Raw genomic sequence first — 21,489 nt, 5'->3', positions numbered from 1 at the left:
ATGACATGAGCCTTCCCCGCGCTCTCTCCCAGCTTGGACAGAAAGTTGGCCGTAAAACCAGTCTTAATGCGAAATAATGCCGTCAGTTCACCCTCAAAACACTAGCTTACTAGGGATTGTTTCATTATTCAGTGTACTATCTATAGCTATATACCGTATTTAGCTGCTATTTAAAACACGTTTTATTATAATGTGACACATCAAACAGCCTAACAATGAGGGAAAAAGTATTCGGCTTGAGCATACATTCAGCCACTATTTATTGTTTAACTCAGCGGGTTTTGTCAGACTAATATCCTGGACAAATGGGCTGCAATATTCAAGGTAAATTTAATTAAATACAATTAAATCCAACTTGAGAGACTCCCCTGCTCTCCTTAAGTTCTCATTTTTTGTGTGCAAATGGTTTCATCACTGCTTGTTGGCCTAGGTTGCGGCCCGACTGCGTTTTTTTTTTTTGCTCTAGCGCAGGGGTCGGCAACTCCAGTCCTTGAGGGCCAGACTGGAGTCACACTTTTTCTCCATCCCTAGCATACACAGCTGATTAATCAAATTGCATTCTAAACTAAAGATCATGATTAGGTGCTTATTGGAGTCAGGTGTGTTAGCTGGGGCTGATCAGGCCCTTGAGGAATGGAATTGCCCACCTCTGCTCTAGGGTTTGATCACTATACTATGTGATCCACTGCCAAAATGTGGTGGCTTTTCATTAGCTTTTCAGCAGCCGTGGCATCACGGTGGGTGCTATACTGAACAAAGATATAAACGCAACATGTAAAGTGTTGGTCCCATTTTTCATGAGCTGAAATAAAAGATCCCAGAAAATGTCCATATGCACAAAAAGCTTATTTCTCTCAAATGTTGTGCACAAACTTGCTTACATCCGTGTTAGTGAGCATTTCTCCTTTGCCAAAATAATCCATCCACCTGGACAGGTGTGGCATATCAAGAAGCTGATTAAACAGCATGACCATTACAAATGTGCACCTGTCTCAAGTTGAGGGGGTGTGCTATTTGCATGCTGACTGCAGAAATGTCCAACAGAGCTGTTGCCAGAGAACCAAATGTTAATTTCTCTACCGTAAGCCACATCCAACGCCATTTTAGAGACTTTGGCAGAACATCCAGCCAGCCTCAACTGCAGCCCAGGACCTCCACATCCGGCTTCTTCACCTGCAGGGTTGTCTGAAGAGGCATGAGTTATGAAGTGTAACTCAATAAAATCGTTTATATTTTTGTAAAGTATACATTCCTGGCAACGGAGGACCAGACAAGCGGCTCCAATGGAGTGACTGACGATTCAGAGAAACAGGTGTGGTGGGCTGTTGAAGAGCTCGGGGCCTGCTTTATCTGACTGTCGTTGTTTCTTCTTGGCGTTCCCATCGATGCCCCCGCCACGATAACTACACTGCCTTTCCAGCCCAAACTGCCCCAACTTGATCCCAAACCGACTGAGACTGTCTCCATCGTTTACATTGTTTAAACTTTTTATGCGCTTTGAGATCCTTTGAAAAGCGCTATAAAATATATATTTTTTAAATGTAACCTGTGTATGTATGTAGGCTATACCAGAGACGAGGGACTGTTTATATTGCAACCACACAATTCAAACACCGGTTCACCAGTATTAACGAAATCGTAAACAGCTTGTTTTGTTCAAGGCAAGCCCTCACGAAATAAAGATAATCTGTTTGCATCTGACAATTTATTGGATGTCCGGTATCCAGACAACCTGTCCCCAGAGTTTCCTATAGCCTACAGTTAAACTCTTTCCGCAACGTGTTGAGTCCGACGATTAAGGAGAGGCTCAATGAAATATGTTACAGAATGGCTGTATTTGAAGTACCGCTTCACTTCTCTGATGTTACGACAATGAAGCTGTTTTTACCGTCCCTGTAACTGTCGCTTCTGCGGAGATCGTTTTCTAAACTAAAATCAGAAACAGTAGGCTCTTGGCGTGATATCCGCTTTTGACCGCCAGAGTAAACTCCACTAATTGCACTGGCGCGGTCGTAGACCATGGCATTCACTGATAACCCCCGTATATACTGTCATTCAGTCATATTCCTAAAACCCATATGGAAATGCAAAAGTTTAATTATTTTTGGCGGGTTACTTTCAAAATGACGGTCTAGCTTTAGATTCATAGTATCTCACTAACAAACTTCCAAACATCCCCCCTCCTTTGCTCACCCCCGGTTGTAATGTCAGGGTGGTCCGTAAGGATTTTTTCTGGCCTTCACACGCCAAATCCGAATCAATTTAAATGCCTTTAGCCACTTGTACAGCTGAATAGGTATAAACTACGGCTAATTTCACCAAGAGGTTCAGCGGTAATGATGGGGCTAGCCAATCATTTTAGAGCTCCATGGAATTCTAGAGGTAGATAAAAGCCTTCAGTTCTTACCCCGATTCTGCTCTCCTGCTCCGAGCAGAGAACGTAATCTGATTAAGTGTCATGGCGGCTTTCTGTGCCCTACGGTGGAGGTGACAGCCAGGGCACGCAACAGGCAGGGTGGTCAACAGGAGACTGCTTCTATTTATAACACGTGCATTGTATAGTTGTACACATTTTCGCTCTGACTACTGTGCCAGGGGTCATTTATCTGACCCGTGCTTAACATTGACAACCCCACACAACTCTGGAAAATTATGCTAACAAAGCAATTAAAATCAGCCATGCTCACTTCAAACTCAAAATGAATCACTTTTGAGGACAAATACCAGCCTGCATTAGTTGTCAATTTTAACAAGCACCCAAGTGGTGTACACTGCTAGCCCCATGTAAGTAAACCCAGTTTTGAGAAGCAAATGTCAGACTTCAAATTATGGTTAGAATTTAGATTCAAAATAACAGGTTGAGCATTGGGTAAAAGGTTGACTTGACCCAAACAACTTTCTGACATTAGCTGCATCCCACCTAGAGATGACCACTAACCCCCCTTCACATTCGTGCCATATACTGGCCACTCCCTGGTGCAGACAGTATGTGTGAACACTAAACCGGTACCTCGTCTTAATTTAGCCCCGTTTAGAAGCGGTTTACAGCAAACCACCTTGACATTTAAATATCAATTGTTAATCTTCAGGCATTGTGCATTACTTCCAAAAACAGGCTAGTAAATATTTTAGGTTTTAAGATCACATCTTACGATCCCTTGCATAGAGGATAACCCAGCACTGCACAAAGATATCTGGCACAACAAGAACACAAAGGGAAGATATGTGATTTGTCCTTTTATTGGTAGTTAAAGCATTTGTCCTCTAGTAGAGGCGCTGGGGTTTTCCCATGGTGCTCTTGACGTAGAGGGCACGGACGTTCTGCCAGTTCTTCTTCAGCAGAGACACCAGGAAGTTAACCGCCAGGTGGATGTTGTACACCAGCTCTTCCTCAGACATCTTCACGTGACCAACTGCCACCGCCAGACACAGCACCTGGAAGAGGACATGGTCACAATGAGCCCAGACAGGTTGACAAAAAAAAAAAGAGGCAGAAATCAGAGCAGCTTTGGATTTACAGACAAGTAACAAAGTAGCCCATGAACAAGGCCCCCACCAACAGTTCCCAAAGTTGTCTACACATAACACACCTTCCAAGTCTGAATGCACGCATCATGTACAATCTGAAATGCAACTACATATACTGTATCTGGCACCAAACTGAGCCGTACCTTCTTCATCTGAAACTTGATGGTGGACTTAACCTCATCAACCTTGATGTTGAGGTTCTCGTTGTGGGTGAGGAGAGAGGGGAACTTGCCAGCCTTGTTGAGCCCAGGCCCCAGGATACGAGGGATCTGTTTGATCAGAGACTCAGAGGCCAGGAAGGCATCGTACTTCTTTGCTGATGGGGGAAGACAAATGGGAGAATTACCAAGAGACAGACTAGAACACGAGACTTGGACCCAGTTCTTCAGGACAGAGAATCTAAACCCGACGTATATGTGGCAAAACAAGCGCAAGACCTAGATGGATCATAAGATGAAAACTCACTCAAAGCACCACTCACCCAGCTTCTTCACCATTTTCTTGTTCTTGTTGAGCTTTTTGAGGGCCTCAATGTCCATGTGTGGCAGCTCTGCAGCCTTTGCCTCATCACAATGCTGCTGGTCTCCCAGGATGCACACAGAGAACTTGGGCCTGGGGGTAGTCTTCAGTCTACAGGGGTGATTCATTAAAGTTCAAACATATGGCACACCAGTAACGCTCACAAACCTACATCGAGTCGTCACCATCTGGCCGTGCTAGAATGGATGACTTCTAACTAGAGCAAACCCCTAAACCCACCTTTAAACATAAATCCTTACACCACTAGCTTATGCACCTTGTGATCAGTACAGACAAGTTACTTTCACCCATTCCAACATGGCCATCCAGTAACCCTCCAAATGGGACCCGATCCAAACCCAGAGGGATGACTCATACAAGAGAAGAGCACTCTTGAGTCTTACCAGGACCACACCGACTGGCTTCTCTTCTGGACTCCACCAGCAACACCATTAACTAAAATGGTCGGCTTAAGGGGGGCGCGAAGTCCCCCCCGTCTGCCTCCCCTCATGTTTTAAGACCCAGGGTAGGGGTCCGCCCGCTGGTTCCCTCGCCCTAGGGAGGGGTTCAGTCGGACTACCCAAACACTTCTGCACCGCCTGTCCCACACCAGTCCTGCTAGTGGAATTTAGTTTGCGTGCAAGTGTGAGAGGTCTGCTGTTAGTGTTTGAGAGTTTGTACTTGACTGCATATGTGTCTTGCGTGTGCATGAAAGGGACCGGGAATGAGCAAGTGAGTTTCAAATGTTCAGATCAAACAGGCCAAACCAGGCCAGTTCACACAGGACTAAGAGGGGCAGACAGGCAGAAGGATGGGTGATATGGGAAAGGTGCCGAACCTGACGGTGCCAGAGAAACGCTTGTCCTTCTGGGGATCGTAGTTCTTCAAGCTGATCTGGAGTTCTACGGATTCCGTGAACCTTTAGGATGTGAAAGGATGTGGTAAACACAGGTCCAGGAACAAAGCAATCGAGATCAGTGTGAGAATGAACAAATATGCAGTATTATACCAAATTCGAAAGACCAATGTGCAATAACATGTCTTTAAAAGTCAAAGGATCTTACTTGCGTGGCTTGGCCAGAGATCCCGCCTGGACCTCCTTGACCACCTCATAGAGCATATCCCTGGATACCTTGCTGTAATCAACCAAAATGTTTCAGTGTCAATAACAGTGTACCACATTAGACAGATCTTTAAGAACTCATGAAAGTGCATCCTGTCCCACATTCTGCTTGCGGACTTAAGACTTGAAGCCGTAGCAAGTTCTCGCCAGTAATTGACATTACAAACTGGTAACGAGTAAGCTTATAAAAAGCCAGTAAAAAAAGGACAATTCACAAAACTATTGCAATATTAACAAGTCCCAGTTAGGTCCGGCACTATTTAGCTCAGTTCGAAACGAAAATGATTACGATTTAATGCTAGATGGATGTGGATGTGAGTCTAGGTCACATTCTAGCGTTAGCATGCAAGCTAGTAGCACTGCGATAGAAGAGGAGAATTCACAAAATCCTCGTAAATATGAGGTTGAAAGGGAACCCAGTTACACGGCAGAGCTATAGAAGGCATTTAACTAAAGATAATATAACATCTGACTTCTTGTTACTCTTTATTTGAAGTCATTTTCGCTCACCTCATTTTGACGGTATTGCTCGCACGCGACAGAGCACTGAAAAGAAGGAAGAAGAGCAGTCCGTCGCTGTTTATAGACGTGGTTCGGTGACGTAAATTCAGCGCTGCCGCTCTGGCCATATTTGTAGTTTTTCCCCTGTGAATAATCTCTAGCCTATCTCTAGCCTATTTTCTGGATTGAATATGTGGATTTAGACATTTATATAACTGGCATTGGTAACACCAATATGCTAGTGTAAGCATGTGAAAACTTCATACAAAAGCCCTATAAATAGTATTGGTTCTTGCGGTCTCAAAGACCAAAATGAACAAATCCTCAGGCATGATGTGGCATTGGAGGTACAGTGAGACATTTTATTTATTTATTGAACCTTTATTTAACTAGGCAAGTAAGGTAAGAACAAATGATTATTTACAATGACGGCGTACCAAAATGCAAAAGGCCTCCTGCAGGGACGGGCCTGGGATTAAAATAAATAAATAAATACAATATAAATATAGGACAAAACACACATCACCAGAAGAGAGACAACACAACACTACATAAAGAGAGACCTAAAACAACAACATAGCAAGGCAGCAACACATGACAATACAGCATGGTAGCAACACAACAAAACAACAACATGGTAACACAACATGGTAGCAGCACAAAACATGGTACAAACATTATTGGGCACAAACAACAGCACAAAGGGCAAGAAGGTAGAGACAGCAATACATCACACAAAGCAGCCGCAACTCTCAGTAAGAGTGTCCATGATTGAGTCTTTGAATGAAGAGATTGAGATAAAACTGTCCAGTTTGAGTGTTTGTTGCAGCTCGTTCTAGTTGCTAGCTGTAGCGAACTGAAAAGATGATGTGTGTGCTTTGGGGACCTTTAACAGAATGTGACTGGCAGAATGGGTGTTGTACAGTGCCTTGCGAAAGTATTCGGCCCCCTTGAACTTTGCGACCTTTTGCCACATTTCAGGCTTCAAACATAAAGATATAAAACTGTATTTTTTTGTGAAGAATCAACAACAAGTGGGACACAATCATGAAGTGGAACGACATTTATTGGATATTTCAAACTTTTTTAACAAATCAAAAACGGAAAATTGGGCGTGCAAAATTATTCAGCCCCCTTAAGTTAATACTTTGTAGCGCCACCTTTTGCTGCGATTACAGCTGTAAGTCGCTTGGGGTATGTCTCTATCAGTTTTCCTCCTTGCAAAACAGCTCGAGCTCAGTGAGGTTGGATGGAGAGCATTTGTGAACAGCAGTTTTCAGTTCTTTCCACAGATTCTCGATTGGATTCAGGTCTGGACTTTGACTTGGCCATTCTAACACCTGGATATGTTTATTTTTGAACCATTCCATTGTAGATTTTGCTTTATGTTTTGGATCATTGTCTTGTTGGAAGACAAATCTCCGTCCCAGTCTCAGGTCTTTTGCAGACTCCATCAGGTTTTCTTCCAGAATGGTCCTGTATTTGGCTCCATCCATCTTCCCATCAATTTTAACCATCTTCCCTGTCCCTGCTGAAGAAAAGCAGGCCCAAACCATGATGCTGCCACCACCATGTTTGACAGTGGAGATGGTGTGTTCAGGGTGATGAGCTGTGTTGCTTTTACGCCAAACATAACGTTTAGCATTGTTGCCAAAAAGTTCAATTTTGGTTTCATCTGACCAGAGCACCTTCTTCCACATGTTTGGTGTGTCTCCCAGGTGGCTTGTGGCAAACTTTAAACAACACTTTTTATGGATACCTTTAAGAAATGGCTTTCTTCTTGCCACTCTTCCATAAAGGCCAGATTTGTGCAATATACGACTGATTGTTGTCCTATGGACAGAGTCTCCCACCTCAGCTGTAGATCTCTGCAGTTCATCCAGAGTGATCATGGGCCTCTTGGCTGCATCTCTGATCAGTCTTCTCCTTGTATGAGCTGAAAGTTTAGAGGGACGGCCAGGTCTTGGTAGATTTGCAGTGGTCTGATACTCCTTCCATTTCAATATTATCGCTTGCACAGTGCTCCTTGGGATGTTTAAAGCTTGGGAAATCTTTTTGTATCCAAATCCGGCTTTAAACTTCTTCACAACAGTATCTCGGACCTGCCTGGTGTGTTCCTTGTTCTTCATGATGCTCTCTGCGCTTTTAACGGACCTCTGAGACTATCACAGTGCAGGTGCATTTATACGGAGACTTGATTACACACAGGTGGATTGTATTTATCATCATTAGTCATTTAGGTCAACATTGGATCATTCAGAGATCCTCACTGAACTTCTGGAGAGAGTTTGCTGCACTGAAAGTAAAGGGGCTGAATAATTTTGCACGCCCAATTTTTCAGTTTTTGATTTGTTAAAAAAGTTTGAAATATCCAATAAATGTCGTTCCACTTCATGATTGTGTCCCACTTGTTGTTGATTCTTCACAAAAAAATACAGTTTTATATCTTTATGTTTGAAGCCTGAAATGTGGCAAAAGGTCGCAAAGTTCAAGGGGGCCGAATACTTTCGCAAGGCACTGTATGTGGAGGATGAGGGCTGCAGTAGATATCTCAGAAAGGGGGGAGTGAGGCCTAAGAGGGTTTTATAAATAAGCATCGATCAGTAGGTCATGCGACGGGTATACAGAGATGACCAGTTTACAGATGAGTATAGAGTACAGAGATGTGTCCTATAAGGAGCATTGGTGGCAAATCTGATGGCCGAATGGTAAAGAACATCTAGCCGCTCGAGAGCACCCTTACCTACCAATCTATAAATTATGTCTCCATAATCTAGCATGGGTAGGATGGTCATCTGAATCAGGGTTAGTTTGGCAGCTGGGGTGAAAGAGGAGCAATTACGATAGAGGAAACCAAGTCTATATTTAACTTTAGCCTGCAGATTTGATATGTGCTGAGAACAGGACAGTGTACTGTCTAGCCATACCCCAAGTACTTGTATGAGGTGACTACCTCAAGCTCTAAACCCTCAGAGGTAGTAATAACACCTGTGGGACGAGGGGCATTCTTCTTACCAAACCACATGACCTTTGTTTTGGAGGTGTTCAGAACAAGGTTAAGGGCAGAGAAAGCTTGTTGGACACTATGAAAGCTTTGTTGCAGAGCATTTAACAAAAAAATCCTAGGATCACCTAGGATTGAGCCTTGGGGTACTCCCTTGGTGACAGGCAGTGGCTGAGACAGCAGCTTTTCTGACTTTACACACTGCACTCCTTAGAGAGAGGTAGTTAGCAAACCAGCCCAAAGACCTCTCAGAGACACCAATACTCCTTAGCCGGCCCACAAGAATGGAATGTTCTACCATATCAAAAGCTTTGGCCAAATCCTGAATTCATGCTGAACTCTGACCTGCCTTGCCCAAGTGATATGTTATAAAATCCAAGGTCCATTTATAATACAAAGTAGAGATAAGGGGCTGCTACTCTGGTAATACTGATGCCCTTGCACTATAGCGACAAGGGAATTGAGGTATCCTGCGGGGCCGGCAGGTAGCATTGGGCCAAGGTTGCTGAAAGGTTGCTGGATCGAATCCCTGATCTGACAAGGTAAAAATCTGTCGTTCTGCCCCTGAACAAGGCAGTCATTGTAAATAAGAATTTGTTCTAAACTGACTTGCCTAGTTAAATAAAGGTTCAATAAAAAATTGACGAGAGACTTGAGTTAACTCATAAGACAAAAATCAATCATAAATAATTGTCACAATGCCTGTAAACTAAGTGCTTATCTGCTAGCTTTTACAGTCTCACAATCCTATCCCCATTCAAACACAGTGGGGGGTAACAGTCCGAGTTCCAAACAAATGTCAGGTTAGGCTTCCCAGGGAATTGGGAGGGTTTGGCTGGAGCAAGGAGTCTGGGTAGACAGGCAACCCTCGGTGGGCTCCACTCTGCATGTAGGCTGGATATCCTGGCCTGAGCCTAGCCTGTCCTTGAAAAATAATAGCTGGAGGGTCAGTGAGGTCTCTGGAGTGTCATTGTTCAGACACATCTGCTGAACGCATTCATCTGGCATAGCTCATTGGGTTCACATGCAGTTCACACAGGCACGCATGCACGCACACACTCACACCTCAACAAAGAAAACACTCTCAGGAAGGAAGCCAGTGGCGACAGGCTGTCACCTGACAGTCGGTAGACCTGACACACACACACACACACACACACACACACACACACACACACACACACACACACACACACACACACACACACACACACACACACACACACACACACACACACACACACACACACACACACACACACACACACTTACATTTGTAAACAGATGGACACATGCACTCTGTCTCCTTTGCACAAATATTATTTCTCTCCCCCTCCTTTCTCTCTCACACACACACACATTAACTGAGAGTTTGCGACTAGGCTACTTCCAATGATACATGAAGACAAATTATGTGAAAGGTCACTAATCAATTGTCTTTTGTGCTTTGCACCAATCTTTGGGTCAATCTCAAGTGACACCCTATTCCTTATATAGCGCACAGCTTTTGACCAGAGTTCATTCTTTGGTTCAGATGTTCCTTGCAGATATGATGTAAACATATGATGTCAAACATATAACATATTATCTACATCAGTGATGGGCAACTTTGATGGGGGTGGGGGCCACAAAATGACAGAACTCATCATGAGGGCCCCCACTAACTCTAAGTTGAGACCCGACTGAGTTCCCCCCCACCCAATGTTTTAATTTTTTATCCATGGGCCCACCAAACGGGGGCCATGGGCCGCCAGTTGCCCACCCCTGATATATAGTATAATATGCGAAGCATTCTAAGCTGCGGGAAGATGTCCACCTCCAAATTTGCCCTGTCCTCTTACATTCAGCTGTTGACCACTTTATATCCACTGAGTTAAAAAAAAAAAATATTATTACCAGTAATGCTTATTGACTTGACATTCCAAATTACCCCACGATGACGTCACTCCCGTCCCCCCAGCCCTATAAAAGGGACCCCCATCTAAAAGTAATTAATAGTCTTATCTATCAATCATCTACCAGGCGCCGTGGCCCCAGGGTGTCCCGTTGTCACAGGAGAGAAGCATTAGACAGGCAGGGTAACCTACCTGACCTAACCACCCCTCCCGACCTACAATCATTTATTGATTCAACGGCTGGATTCCAACCATTATAAACAACATAAACATTTACATCTAAGCCTATAACATTGCACAACATCGACAGACAACTAAAGAAGAGGATCGGATGGACACGGGAATATCAATTAATAGGCTATTAGCTTAAAAGCATAACGTTTATAGAATAATTTCAATATCCAACTATTGATAAACGGTAAATCATCTATATTATAGTACAGTAACCGTAAGCACTCTCAGTCGTTCAGTCGTGGGAGGGTCTACTCCTACAATTTTGCGCCTATTTTCTTAATTTTAAGATAAAAAGAAGAGCGTTATCCTCTTACATGCCATGCCACCTTATATTTAGCTTTGTTTTGTTTTTGCAATGGCACGGTTACTATGGGAGATTCAGCTGGCATAATGCAAATGATGTAAGCATTTGTAGGCCAATTTTGAATCTGTAGAATGACTACATTAACCGTAAGGCGACACTCTGGCCGCGTTCTGACGTCACAACGCGGGTCGGATAGTTGGATGCTGAGGACTAATTAAGCAGCGCGTGATGCTAGTGAAGATATGTTAATGCATGCACCACAGCATGAAGTAAATGTTTTCTGCCACTGAAGATACCGTGTGTTAAAAATGTGGATTTTGTGGCGTTTCTTTGCAACAGTTGTAAGCTGTACGTACGGCTCAAGGCTCAAATAAGTCCAATAAACTGCACATTTGTGGCTGTTGCAGAATCGTTTTTGGTACTTTTACATCTGAAGACTTGCGAGGTGTACTGACCCCGGAAAACGTCCCGCCCTCACAGGCTTCACTTGAGCCTGTGTCGGGATCATATCTGTTTATTTTTCAACAGTAATTGTTGTTTGATTTATTTGATTACATTTTTTGTTAATTACGTAACGTAATTAATTACGTAATTAATTACGTAATTTGTTACGTTTGGGGGGGGGGGGGGGGGGGGGGGATCCTGTTTCCATCCCGCACAGTAGGTCGCAGGATGCACATTTTAAAGTGCAACAAAATGATTTTTTTGTGCCTGGTCGCACAGACTTTCATGGTCACACAGACTTTTGTGTTCACATAAAGGTACCACCAGTGGATTTAAAATGAGTAGCATAATTATTTACATGGCCCCAGTTGCATCTTCCAAACTATTTTTTACACCCGGTCTCAGGGATGGCTAACTGGAAATTCCTTTGGTCTCAACCGAGTTAAGTAAATCAGCTTTTAGTTCTCTCGCACCTCATTTGTGGAAAAAAATCTTCAACATGTTCTTACATTTGAGTTATTTGTGCCTCTGTCTAGGTCAATTCAAAAAGCTTAACTTACAACTTTGTTATTCATTTTTCTTTCTGCTTGCATTTTGTATTTATATTTTCTGTAATTCTGGGCTCATCTGTAAAAGAGACCTAAGGGCTCACTCCCTGATAAAATAGTGATAAAAATAGGGTGACATATGACTGAGCAGTGAGTAAAATAACCATAGATGGGAAGTTGACAATAGCTTATTAATTTGTATAAATCAATTATATTTCTATGGTTGCAGTCCTCAAAATAAATAATAAATTGCATGGCATCAACTTAATCAGATCCAATGATGATACCACCTGTAGAGTGATGCTAGTGAGATTTAATCCAATAATTGAAAACAAGAACATCACATGTAGTCAAGCAAGTAAGAGACACATCAAAAGTATTACCGAATGTTTAATTCAACCATTTGTAGGAAGTTCTATACATAAGGTAGAAATCGTATTATTTCCATCAGTTAACACCAGGTGTTTACAGAGAAGTTAAATGGGAGGAAATGCACACTATGCAGTTGTAGACGGTAGAATATTTCAGACCTTTGCTAGCTGTGTTCATACATTTGTATGGGGAAATAAATTAATCAGTCAACCATTGAGATTCTTATATTTTTTGTTCTTTAGCTTTTTGCTCTTGGAAAATATATTGTGCAGCAGTAATACTTTACTGACATTTCATTGTAACGTGTTCTATTCAGTAACTGAAACGCAATAAGGAAAAGGGTTTTTATTGACAACTTCTTTAGTTAAGTAATAGTGCTGCTAGTTAAGGGAATTCAGAGGGGGCGGCGTAGTCATTTGTCTGCAAGCAGTCAGAGACAAGAGCATGGACAGCAACTTAGAACAGTTCAGCACCAAACCATATCTCTAGAAATTTACTGACACAAAAAGTGTCAATAAAAGTTTAATAATAACCACAGGTGGTCTGTGACAATGACATATCCAGGGGCATCAGACAAAAAGCAGAAAATAAAAATATTCCTACTGAGAGAAAGGAAGACGGTTAGAGGAAGAAAAAAAGGTGCTCAGGGGGAGAAACTACACTGACTCCAAGTGGATACAGCATACTGTAACCAGAACAGGTGGTTGAACACATCACTTTATTATCATCATCATCATCGTTTCAACTTGGCAACAGAACATTGCCAATGCAACCTTGTGAGAACATTTCTGCTGTAGGTAGTCAGCATCAGATCAGTGAGTTGTGCTTGAGCAACTTCCTGTGAGCTAAAATAGACATATCTTTTGAATTAGCGCTTCAACTGTAACAATTTGGCAACCCATCTCCTGTATGGGCAAGGAGTCACATACAGTAAGTACCATTCAAAAGTTTGGACACAGTTACTCATTCAAGGGTTGTTCTTTATTTTTTCTATTTTCGACATTGTAGAATAATAGTGAAGACATTAAAACTAAATAACACATACTGAATCATGTAGTAACCAAAACAAAGTGTTAGAATCTCAAATATATTTTGATTTGTTTAAGTAGCCACCCTTTGCCTTGATGTCAGTGTTGCACACTCTTGGCATTCTCTCAACCAGCTTCTTGAGTTCCCACATATGCTGAGGATTTGTTGGCTGCTTTTCCTTCACTCTGCGGTCCAACTCATCCCAAACCATCTCAATTGGGTTGAGGTCGGGGAATTGTGGAGGTCAGGTCAACTGATGCAGCACTCCATCACTCTCCTTGGCCAAATATCCCTTACACAACCTGGAGGTGTGTTTTGGGTCATTACCCTGTTGAAACACAAATGATAGTCCCACTAAGGGCAAACCTGATGGGTTGTGTATCGCTGCAAAATGCTGTGGTAGCTATGCTGGTTAAGTGTGCCTTGAATTCTAAATTAATCATAGACAGTGTCACCAGTAAAGCCCCCCTCCTCCTCCATGCTTCACGGTGGGAACCACACATGCAGAGATAATCCGTTCACCTACTCTGCATCTCAAAGACACGGTGGTTGGAAACAAAAATCTCAAATTTGGACTCATCTGACCAAAGGACAGATTTACAGCAGTCTAATGTCCCTTGCTCGTGTTTCTTGGCCCAAGCAAGTCTCTTCCTCTTATGGGTGTCCTTTAGTAGTGGTTTCTTTGCAGCAATTCGACCATGAAGGCCTGATTCACACAGTCTCCTCTGAACAGTTAATGTTGAGATGTGTCTGTTACTTGGGCTGCAATCTGAGGTGCAGTTAAATCTAATGAACTTATCCTCTGCAGCAGAGGTAACTCTGGTTCTTCCTTTCCTGTGGTAGTTCCCATGAGAGCCAGTTTCATCATAGCGCTTGATGGTTTTTGCGACTGCACTTGAAGAAACTTTAAAAGTTCTTGAAATAAAACATTTGAAATGAAATGTCTTAAAGTAATGGACTGTCATTTCTCTTTGCTTATTTGAGCTGTTCTTTGCAGAATATGGACATGGTCTTTTACCAAATAGGGGTATCTTCTGTATACCACCCCTACCCTGTCACAACACAACTGATTGGCTCTAACGCATTAAAGAAATTCCACAAATTAAATTGAAATGCATTCCAGGTGACTACCTCATGAAGCTGGTTGAGAGCTTGCCAAGAGTGTGCTAAATCTGTCAAGGCAAAGTGTGGCTACTTTGAAGAATTTCAAATATATTTTGGTTACTACATGATTCCATGTGTGTTATTTCATAGTTTGTCTTCATTATTATTCTACAATGTAGAAAAAAGTAAGAAGAAACTCTGGAATTAGTAGATGTGTCCAAACTTTCAACAGGTACTGTAATAATAGAATTACTGCAAAAACTAAAATAAATTGTATGTCACAATATAGAACATAATAAAAATAGATTTACATATCGAAATAATTTCTATGTAGGACATGCAGTATTTCATCAGTTACCATGATTGGTTGACCTAAAGAATAGAGGATAAACTCATTTCCTCTCATGGCAAAATAGATTGGTCCCCCTGCAACTAAGAATTCCAACAGCTTCAGTATTATGATGGGTTTGTCCAGAGCAATAGAACAAGTCAATATGTTTCTAGCAGTGATGTCTTAACCCCCTTCAGTTGATCACTGAAAAAAGGAAGGGATAGGTCAAGTCTATGGTGGAATTCCCACAGAAGTCTTCTCTGTATTGCTTTCATGTGATCAGGCCTTTCAGACCAGTGACTGAAGTGAAAGATGGAAAGGAGGAGGGGAGCAACTAAAGGAGGAGGATCCATTTCTCTCAAAGTATTACAAAATGGTCTTTAGTTAGACTGTGCGACTGACCGACAGCTGGCCAAATTTTTCACCCCCTACTCTGTGGAAGAATGAGAAGAGTGGGAAGCTCATCATAATGAGATTTTTACTGTTAAGGCATCCGTTTCGGTTTGCTCCCGGTAGAACTCGGCTAGGCGAAGCGTTTGTGCTTGCGTACTCCCTTAAAACCTTCTCTTGAAAAACAAGAAAAAAAAGTGGCAATATTACTGTTATTTATCCCTCTTGAGCCAACACTTCCTCCAAAAAAGACGTTTTCACCGAGGAGGTCTTAGATGTTTGATGCAGTACATCAAGTGAAATAATGTGCATGAAAACTAGTAGTGCAGTGCAGACAGTAGGGCCTGGCTGCTGCTGCGCTTTCTCGTTGAATGACAGCATATACTTCTTTGAACAATCCGGTTCATAGTTCCCACCCCTACTGTTGACCTATCACCGACTAAGGGGCGTAGGCGTCGGCTACTGAACTTACACTTGCCTCAAGAAAAAAAAAACGTGTGCGTGAACAGCCGGAAAGAACCCTGCCGAACAACAAAACAAAAACGTCACATGATGTTGTCGTAATATATGCGTGAACTGTTTTGACTGGGAAGCACGAGACCGGCTTCAGAGTTTGGCTTATCGACAGTGCTCAGGTTACAGAACACCGCCTGGCTGAAAAAATACATACAAATAATACTTCAATTATGTATAAGTAATCTAGCGTAAACATAAGTAAAATCATACATTGAAACATCTTACACAGACCCCAGGGTCAGGTTAACCTTCACAGTATGACAACACAGAATTGTCCCATGGTTTTAGACCCAACAGTTGTACACAAAATAAAACAAAAGGTATTGAGGTTAGGAGGTTGTAAGAATCTATAAATGTATATATATGTGTGTCCATTGAGAAGTGAGACTGACTGAGTATGTCCATGTACTTCCTGGTCTAACAGGAGGGGAGGGGGCTCAGTGGCATGGAGGGAATTAAACTTTGAAGGTACAAATATTAACTCCTACTATCAGATAGTGTCTGGGGAAATGACACGAAGGGTGTGGGGGGGGGGGTTTATCAATCAAAACCGTTCTATGATTGGTAGATGAATTGGGAGGTTGACGGGTGTGAATTTGTACTGAAGGTATCCATATGAGGAAAGGCGAGTTAAGGGGGTTTGGTGATAGCTGATTCCAGGGTAAGGGCCTTAGGAATGGGAAAGGGGACGCCCATGGTTGCCGACGACCCTCTTATTTCTACTGGCAAGCAGAACCATCCCTTTTCTGAATATCAGCATCACAACCTCAGAGAGTTTGTAGCACAAACAAAATGGCAGAACAGTCTGATGATAACCCTGCAGTTCAGGGTGGGTTGACCGTTGTAAAAAAACACTCCTCATCGGGAGAGACTACAAAAATCTGTTGTATAAAAATAGCAATGCTGATCATCGGTCAAAAAATAGAAGCGGGGAAATAAAAGTAGTCTTGGTTTTGTTGTGGCGTTGGTTGGGGAGCTGTTTGCTATTCTCCTGGAATACCTCTGCACCTTCACCACATTGAGAGCAGGAGACTACAAGCAGTCAACTGTATCAGTCCTGTCCAACCACAGTTAAAAGCCTGCTATACAACAGCATCAATTATGTCTTGAAACAGCTCAAATCAGGTTTTATAATATACATATATATTTGGGACACCCAACCACTTCCACGCATGTTTAATATGTGGTAGGGTGTGTATTACTTTGTATTAGTCCATTGCTCCATTCCCAATCAGAATGTCATTCCGTCCAGTCCAGACAGTCAAGAGACCCTGATGAAGGCAGTTTGCTGCCCAAACTATGGTGATTCTTTAGAAATCAATTGCATCGGAAACAAGAGTGTGCAGCTATATTCATAGTCATAACTCCCACCAGTCAGCACATTGCCATTTCAGGTATCCGTTTTCCTCAGGCTTTTATTTAAAAAAACATTAGAATAAAAACGCTGACACACCTGACTCAACTGATCAAGGTCGTGATTGATTGGCTGAGGAGTTGAACCGGGTGTGTTAGTGCTGGAACAAAAAACATGCACCCCCTGTGACTCCCACTCACAGGAAACAGGAGTGAGTGAACAGCACCGCTGTTGTAGAAAGCTAAAACCAGTTCAGTCCAGTCAGTACATGTCCTTGTAGATCTCCTGCAGCAGCGGGTGCAGTGAGGTCTCTGACTCAGTCTTCTTAATCTTCTGGACCAGCATGGCGTTCTCTGTGACCAGCTGGCGTAGGTCGGCCATCTTGTTGAGCAGCTTGGGGAAGAGGTAATGTGAGTCAGCGTGGTTGCCCAGCAGGTGCTGGTCTAGGGCCTGCAGGATGCTGTCCTGAATCTCCTCCACCTGCTTGATGTTCATCAGCCCCGGACGGTCTGGGAGGATGAGAGAGTGGAGGAGTGGGAGAAGCGGTTTAGTATGCTGTACGTCAACTGGTAGAAAACAAACTTGTACACGATTTCAGCACTAAGCTCAGCTTGGCTAGGCTTATTATGACAGTGCATAGTACTGAATTATAAAATGGTAGTACCAGTACAGAACCAGCACGTACCTCCACAGAGGATGATGGCGGCCACAAACAGGGCCAGGTCACTGTCGTCCAGCTCCAGGGCGTTGAACTTAACGGCAAACTCAAACTTGGGCTCCATGATCTCGCTAAAGGGCCGCCGCAGACTGCGCAGGAACTCCCGGGTCACAAAGCCCTTCCCGTTGGCCACCAGAAGCCCATCCTTGTTCATAAGCGAGGGAAGCATGGCGAAGATGGCCTCGTGCACGCCGTACTTCAACAGCGTCACCTGGTGGGGGGGAGGGAGAACAGCAGCCTGAATATCACTAGTCCAACATCTCAATTTTTTTTAAATATTTTTTTTTACTGGGTTTTTGCCCAGCATGTATACATGTTTTATGTTATATAGCCAACTATAGATGACATTCCTGGCTGTACAATGACTCACCCAACAAAACTATGGATTGATGATTTGATTGAATGTTACTTTACTGTACCTGGTCTTGATTGATAATTGGTGTGTTCTTGTATATACCTGGTCGTTGAGGAAGAGGTCTACAAAGCCGGGGATGCTCTTGGCGAACTCCGTGAGCTCCCTGACCGTCTCCACCGTGGTGCACTGGCAGCGGTAGAACACGTGAACCCCTATCTCCTTGTTGGGCGGCGTCCCGTTGATCAGCTGGTTCCACACCAGCCCGTTCTCAGCCTGGTGCAACGAGTCCATGTCGTGGATCACGAAGGGCTACGGGAGGAGAGGGGGGGGGGGTTATTTAGTTAAGTAATAGCAGTATGACAACACAAAACAGACCTTTCACTTGAAATTGCATTCTGTAAGGCCATTCTGCCTGGGCCTAGTTTAGGAAGACAGTGTTTGCAGACAAGTCCCGTGTGGCTCAGTTGGTAGAGCATGAGGCTTGCAACGCCAGGGTTGTTGGTTCGATTCCCATGGGGGACTAGTATGGGGAAGAAAAAAAACATGTAAAAATGTTACTAATGTAAGTAAGTTGCTCCGGATAAGAGTGTCTGCTAAATGACTCAAATGTAAATAAGCACACAGCCAACCTGTAAATCAACTCATGAAAAAGAGTAGGCTGTTCTGAGTGACACTGACATTTGGCCCATTGCCCTGTCCTCCACGATCTCAGACACAACAGTGATAAGGCATCAAGGCAAGCAGGATTTTTACAACACATTCATACACAGCAGCTAGGTTGCTAGGCAACCAACGCTACTGGAGAGCCAGGCAGTGTGAGCAGAGGTGAAGTCAGTATAGCCTATGCTCCTTGGTGCTAAAGTGCCCTTCTGGAGTGTAGGCGACATTCTTGTCACTTCGATTAGTGTGGATTGAAATGACAGAATCAAAAATGGCCATGGACACAATTGAAGTGCATGGAAATTACTTCAAGGCCCAATGCAGCAGCTACATTATCAAATCATTTCTGGGTAACAATTACAATGCCTTCAGAAAGTATTCACATCCTGAATTTTTAAATTGATTAAAATGTAGATGTGTCACTGGCACAATACCCCATAATGTCAAAGTATAATGATGTTTTTAAACATTACAAATTCATGAAAAAATAAAAAGCTAAAATGTCTTTAGTCAATAAGTTTTCAACCCCCTTGTTATCACTGGTATCTCTGTACTCCACACATACAGATAACTGTAAGGTCCCTCAGCCGAGCAGTGAATTTCAAAACAGATTCAACCACAAAGACCAGGGAGGTTTTCCAATAGTTCTCAAAGATGAGCACCTATTGGTATATGGGTAAAAAATAATAATTGAAAAGCAGACATTGAAAATCCCTTTCAGCTCAGGGATGCCACCATGAAGCCAAATGTGACTTTAAAACAGAGTTTAATGGCCATAACAGACGTTGATTAAAGAAGCCCCCCCGCACCCCTCTGATGGGTTAAATGCAGAAGACACATTTTGGTTGAATGCATTCAGTTGTGAAACTGACTAGGTATCCCCTTTAATTGACAGAGTGAAAAGGAAGCCTGGACAGATTTTTTTTTAAAGACGATATTCCAAAACATGCATCCTGTTTGCAACAAGGCACTAAAGTAATACTTAAAATGTGGCAAAGCAATTAACTTTTTGTCCTGAATACAAAGTGTTATGTTTGTGGCAAATCCAATACAACACATTACAGAGTACCAGTATGCTTATAACCGTTATGGTCTGGATAAAACGGACCCAGAATGGAGCTAAGCACAGGCAAAATCCCAGAGGAAAACCCGGTTCAGTCTGCTTTCCACCAGACACTGGGAGATGAATTCACCTTTCAGCAGGACAATAACCTAAAAACACAAGGCCGCATCTACACTGGAGTCGCTTACCAAGAAGACAGTTAATGTTCCTGAGTGTCCGTTTGGACTTACATCTGCATGAAATATATGGCAAGACCTGAAAATGGTTGTCCAGCAATAATCAACAACCAATTTGACAGAGCTTGAAGAATTTTGAAAATAATCAAATGGGCAAAAATGGTACAATCCAGGCATGCAAAGCTCTTAGCAACTTACCCAGAAAGACTCACAGCTGTAATCACTGCCAAATGTGTTGTGTGGTGTTAATGCATTATATGTATCATTTTTACATATGGATACAGTACTGAGCTGGTGTTAAAAGTATTATATTTCATTTACATATGGATACGCTACCGGGCTGGAGCTATTCTTGCCGGTGAGGATGCTGCGAGCTTTCTTCTTGGTCATGTTGAGGTTCTTCAGGTAGGCGTTGTTGACCCGCTTGGCCAGGGATTTGAGGTCCGAGCCGTTGGGGTTGGTGGTCGGGGCCGTATCTCCCGCCAGAAGGCCCGCCACCAGCTTCCTCTTCTCCGCCTCCGGCATGCGGCCGTACCGGATCGCTGGGAACAGTGTACATCCATAAATTGGGTATGCTCACAGGGTACACATCCTTGACTTTGTCTAAAGTGAAAATGAGGGAACGGAAAGGTGATCAGTGTGTGTGTGTGTGTGTCTCACCGTCGTGGGACATGCCCAGCAGCAGGCACTTCTGGAAGCGGCAGTACTGGCACTTGTTCCTGCTCTTCTTCTGGATCTTACAGCTGCGCTCACAGCGCTCGTACTCCAGCTTCATACGGATGGTCCGGCGGAAAAAGCCCTGAGAGAAAGAGTAATCAAAGGTTTGAATAAAATAAAAAAGCTAAATGTATATTAGATAGAAATTTTTAAATGATTAGATATAAAGAGCAGCAGATTTGATTGGAAAAGTGAAAAGGTCAGATTTCTGAATTATGCAGTGGGCGACTCCAAAACACTGACATCCTGGGAGTCTCCTGGGATGTCCTCATGCCTTCCCTCTAGGCTTCCTCACCTTGCAGCCTTCACAGGCGTGTACTCCGTAGTGGAACCCCGAGGCTTTGTCTCCACAGATCCGACATTCCACGTTGATCCCGGCCCCCGTCCCTTCCTCTCGACCCAGGAAGAGCTGGTCTGACAGCGATGGAGACGACGTCTGGGACAGATCTGGAGACGGAGAGAGGTTCTGTTATTACATGGTCCTTTCTGAGTTTAACTAGGGACCGGAGTTGGTCCTGATCACATGACCAGACAAGGAACATCTCCTTATATAAAATGTCTTGGTATTATATTTTGAACTAGTGAAATGGTCCAATTACTCATA

At 43.1% G+C, this 21,489-nt stretch overlaps 2 protein-coding genes across 3 annotated transcripts in view; both read right to left on the bottom strand.

Moving 5' to 3' along the window:
* Positions 1–3,221: 3,221 nt before the first annotated feature.
* LOC109892935 (60S ribosomal protein L10a-like) lies at positions 3,222–5,767 on the bottom strand. The gene is made up of 6 exons (XM_020485846.2): positions 5,681–5,767; positions 5,112–5,183; positions 4,886–4,966; positions 4,010–4,158; positions 3,672–3,844; positions 3,222–3,435 (listed from the first exon to the last, which is right to left on the bottom strand). Exons 1-6 carry the CDS (start codon positions 5,683–5,685, stop codon positions 3,265–3,267), a joined length of 651 nt encoding a protein of 216 aa, XP_020341435.1. The 5' UTR covers positions 5,686–5,767; the 3' UTR covers positions 3,222–3,264.
* Positions 5,768–15,854: 10,087 nt separating this feature from the next.
* The window catches only part of LOC109892964 (peroxisome proliferator-activated receptor delta-like), a 38,227-nt gene continuing 32,592 nt past the window's right edge, over positions 15,855–21,489 (bottom strand). The window contains exons 3-8 of one of the 2 annotated variants that reach the window (XM_020485896.2): positions 21,181–21,332; positions 20,829–20,967; positions 20,490–20,710; positions 18,372–18,578; positions 17,882–18,125; positions 15,855–17,705 (exon numbers count right to left, since the gene is read on the bottom strand). In XM_020485896.2, the coding sequence (XP_020341485.1) occupies positions 17,458–17,705; positions 17,882–18,125; positions 18,372–18,578; positions 20,490–20,710; positions 20,829–20,967; positions 21,181–21,332 (1,211 nt within the window). In that variant the 3' untranslated portion in view covers positions 15,855–17,457. The remainder of the gene's footprint in view (positions 17,706–17,881; positions 18,126–18,371; positions 18,579–20,489; positions 20,711–20,828; positions 20,968–21,180; positions 21,333–21,489) is intronic. The other variant, XM_020485905.2, reaches the window with a different exon arrangement.

This window comes from Oncorhynchus kisutch, linkage group LG1 (genome assembly GCF_002021735.2).
Source record: "Oncorhynchus kisutch isolate 150728-3 linkage group LG1, Okis_V2, whole genome shotgun sequence".
NCBI lineage: Eukaryota > Metazoa > Chordata > Actinopteri > Salmoniformes > Salmonidae > Oncorhynchus > Oncorhynchus kisutch.
The sequence above is the reverse complement of the archived record's forward strand: the minus strand, read 5'-3'. Positions and strand labels throughout refer to the sequence as shown.

Excerpts from the sequence above, each read along its gene's own strand:
- LOC109892935 (XM_020485846.2), bottom strand. Across the intron at positions 4,967-5,111 it reads TCTCTGGCCAAGCCACGCAA|GTTCACGGAATCCGTAGAAC; the intron begins GTAAGATCCTTT and ends CACATCCTAAAG. Across the intron at positions 4,159-4,885 it reads CGTTTCTCTGGCACCGTCAG|ACTGAAGACTACCCCCAGGC; the intron begins GTTCGGCACCTT and ends TCACCCCTGTAG.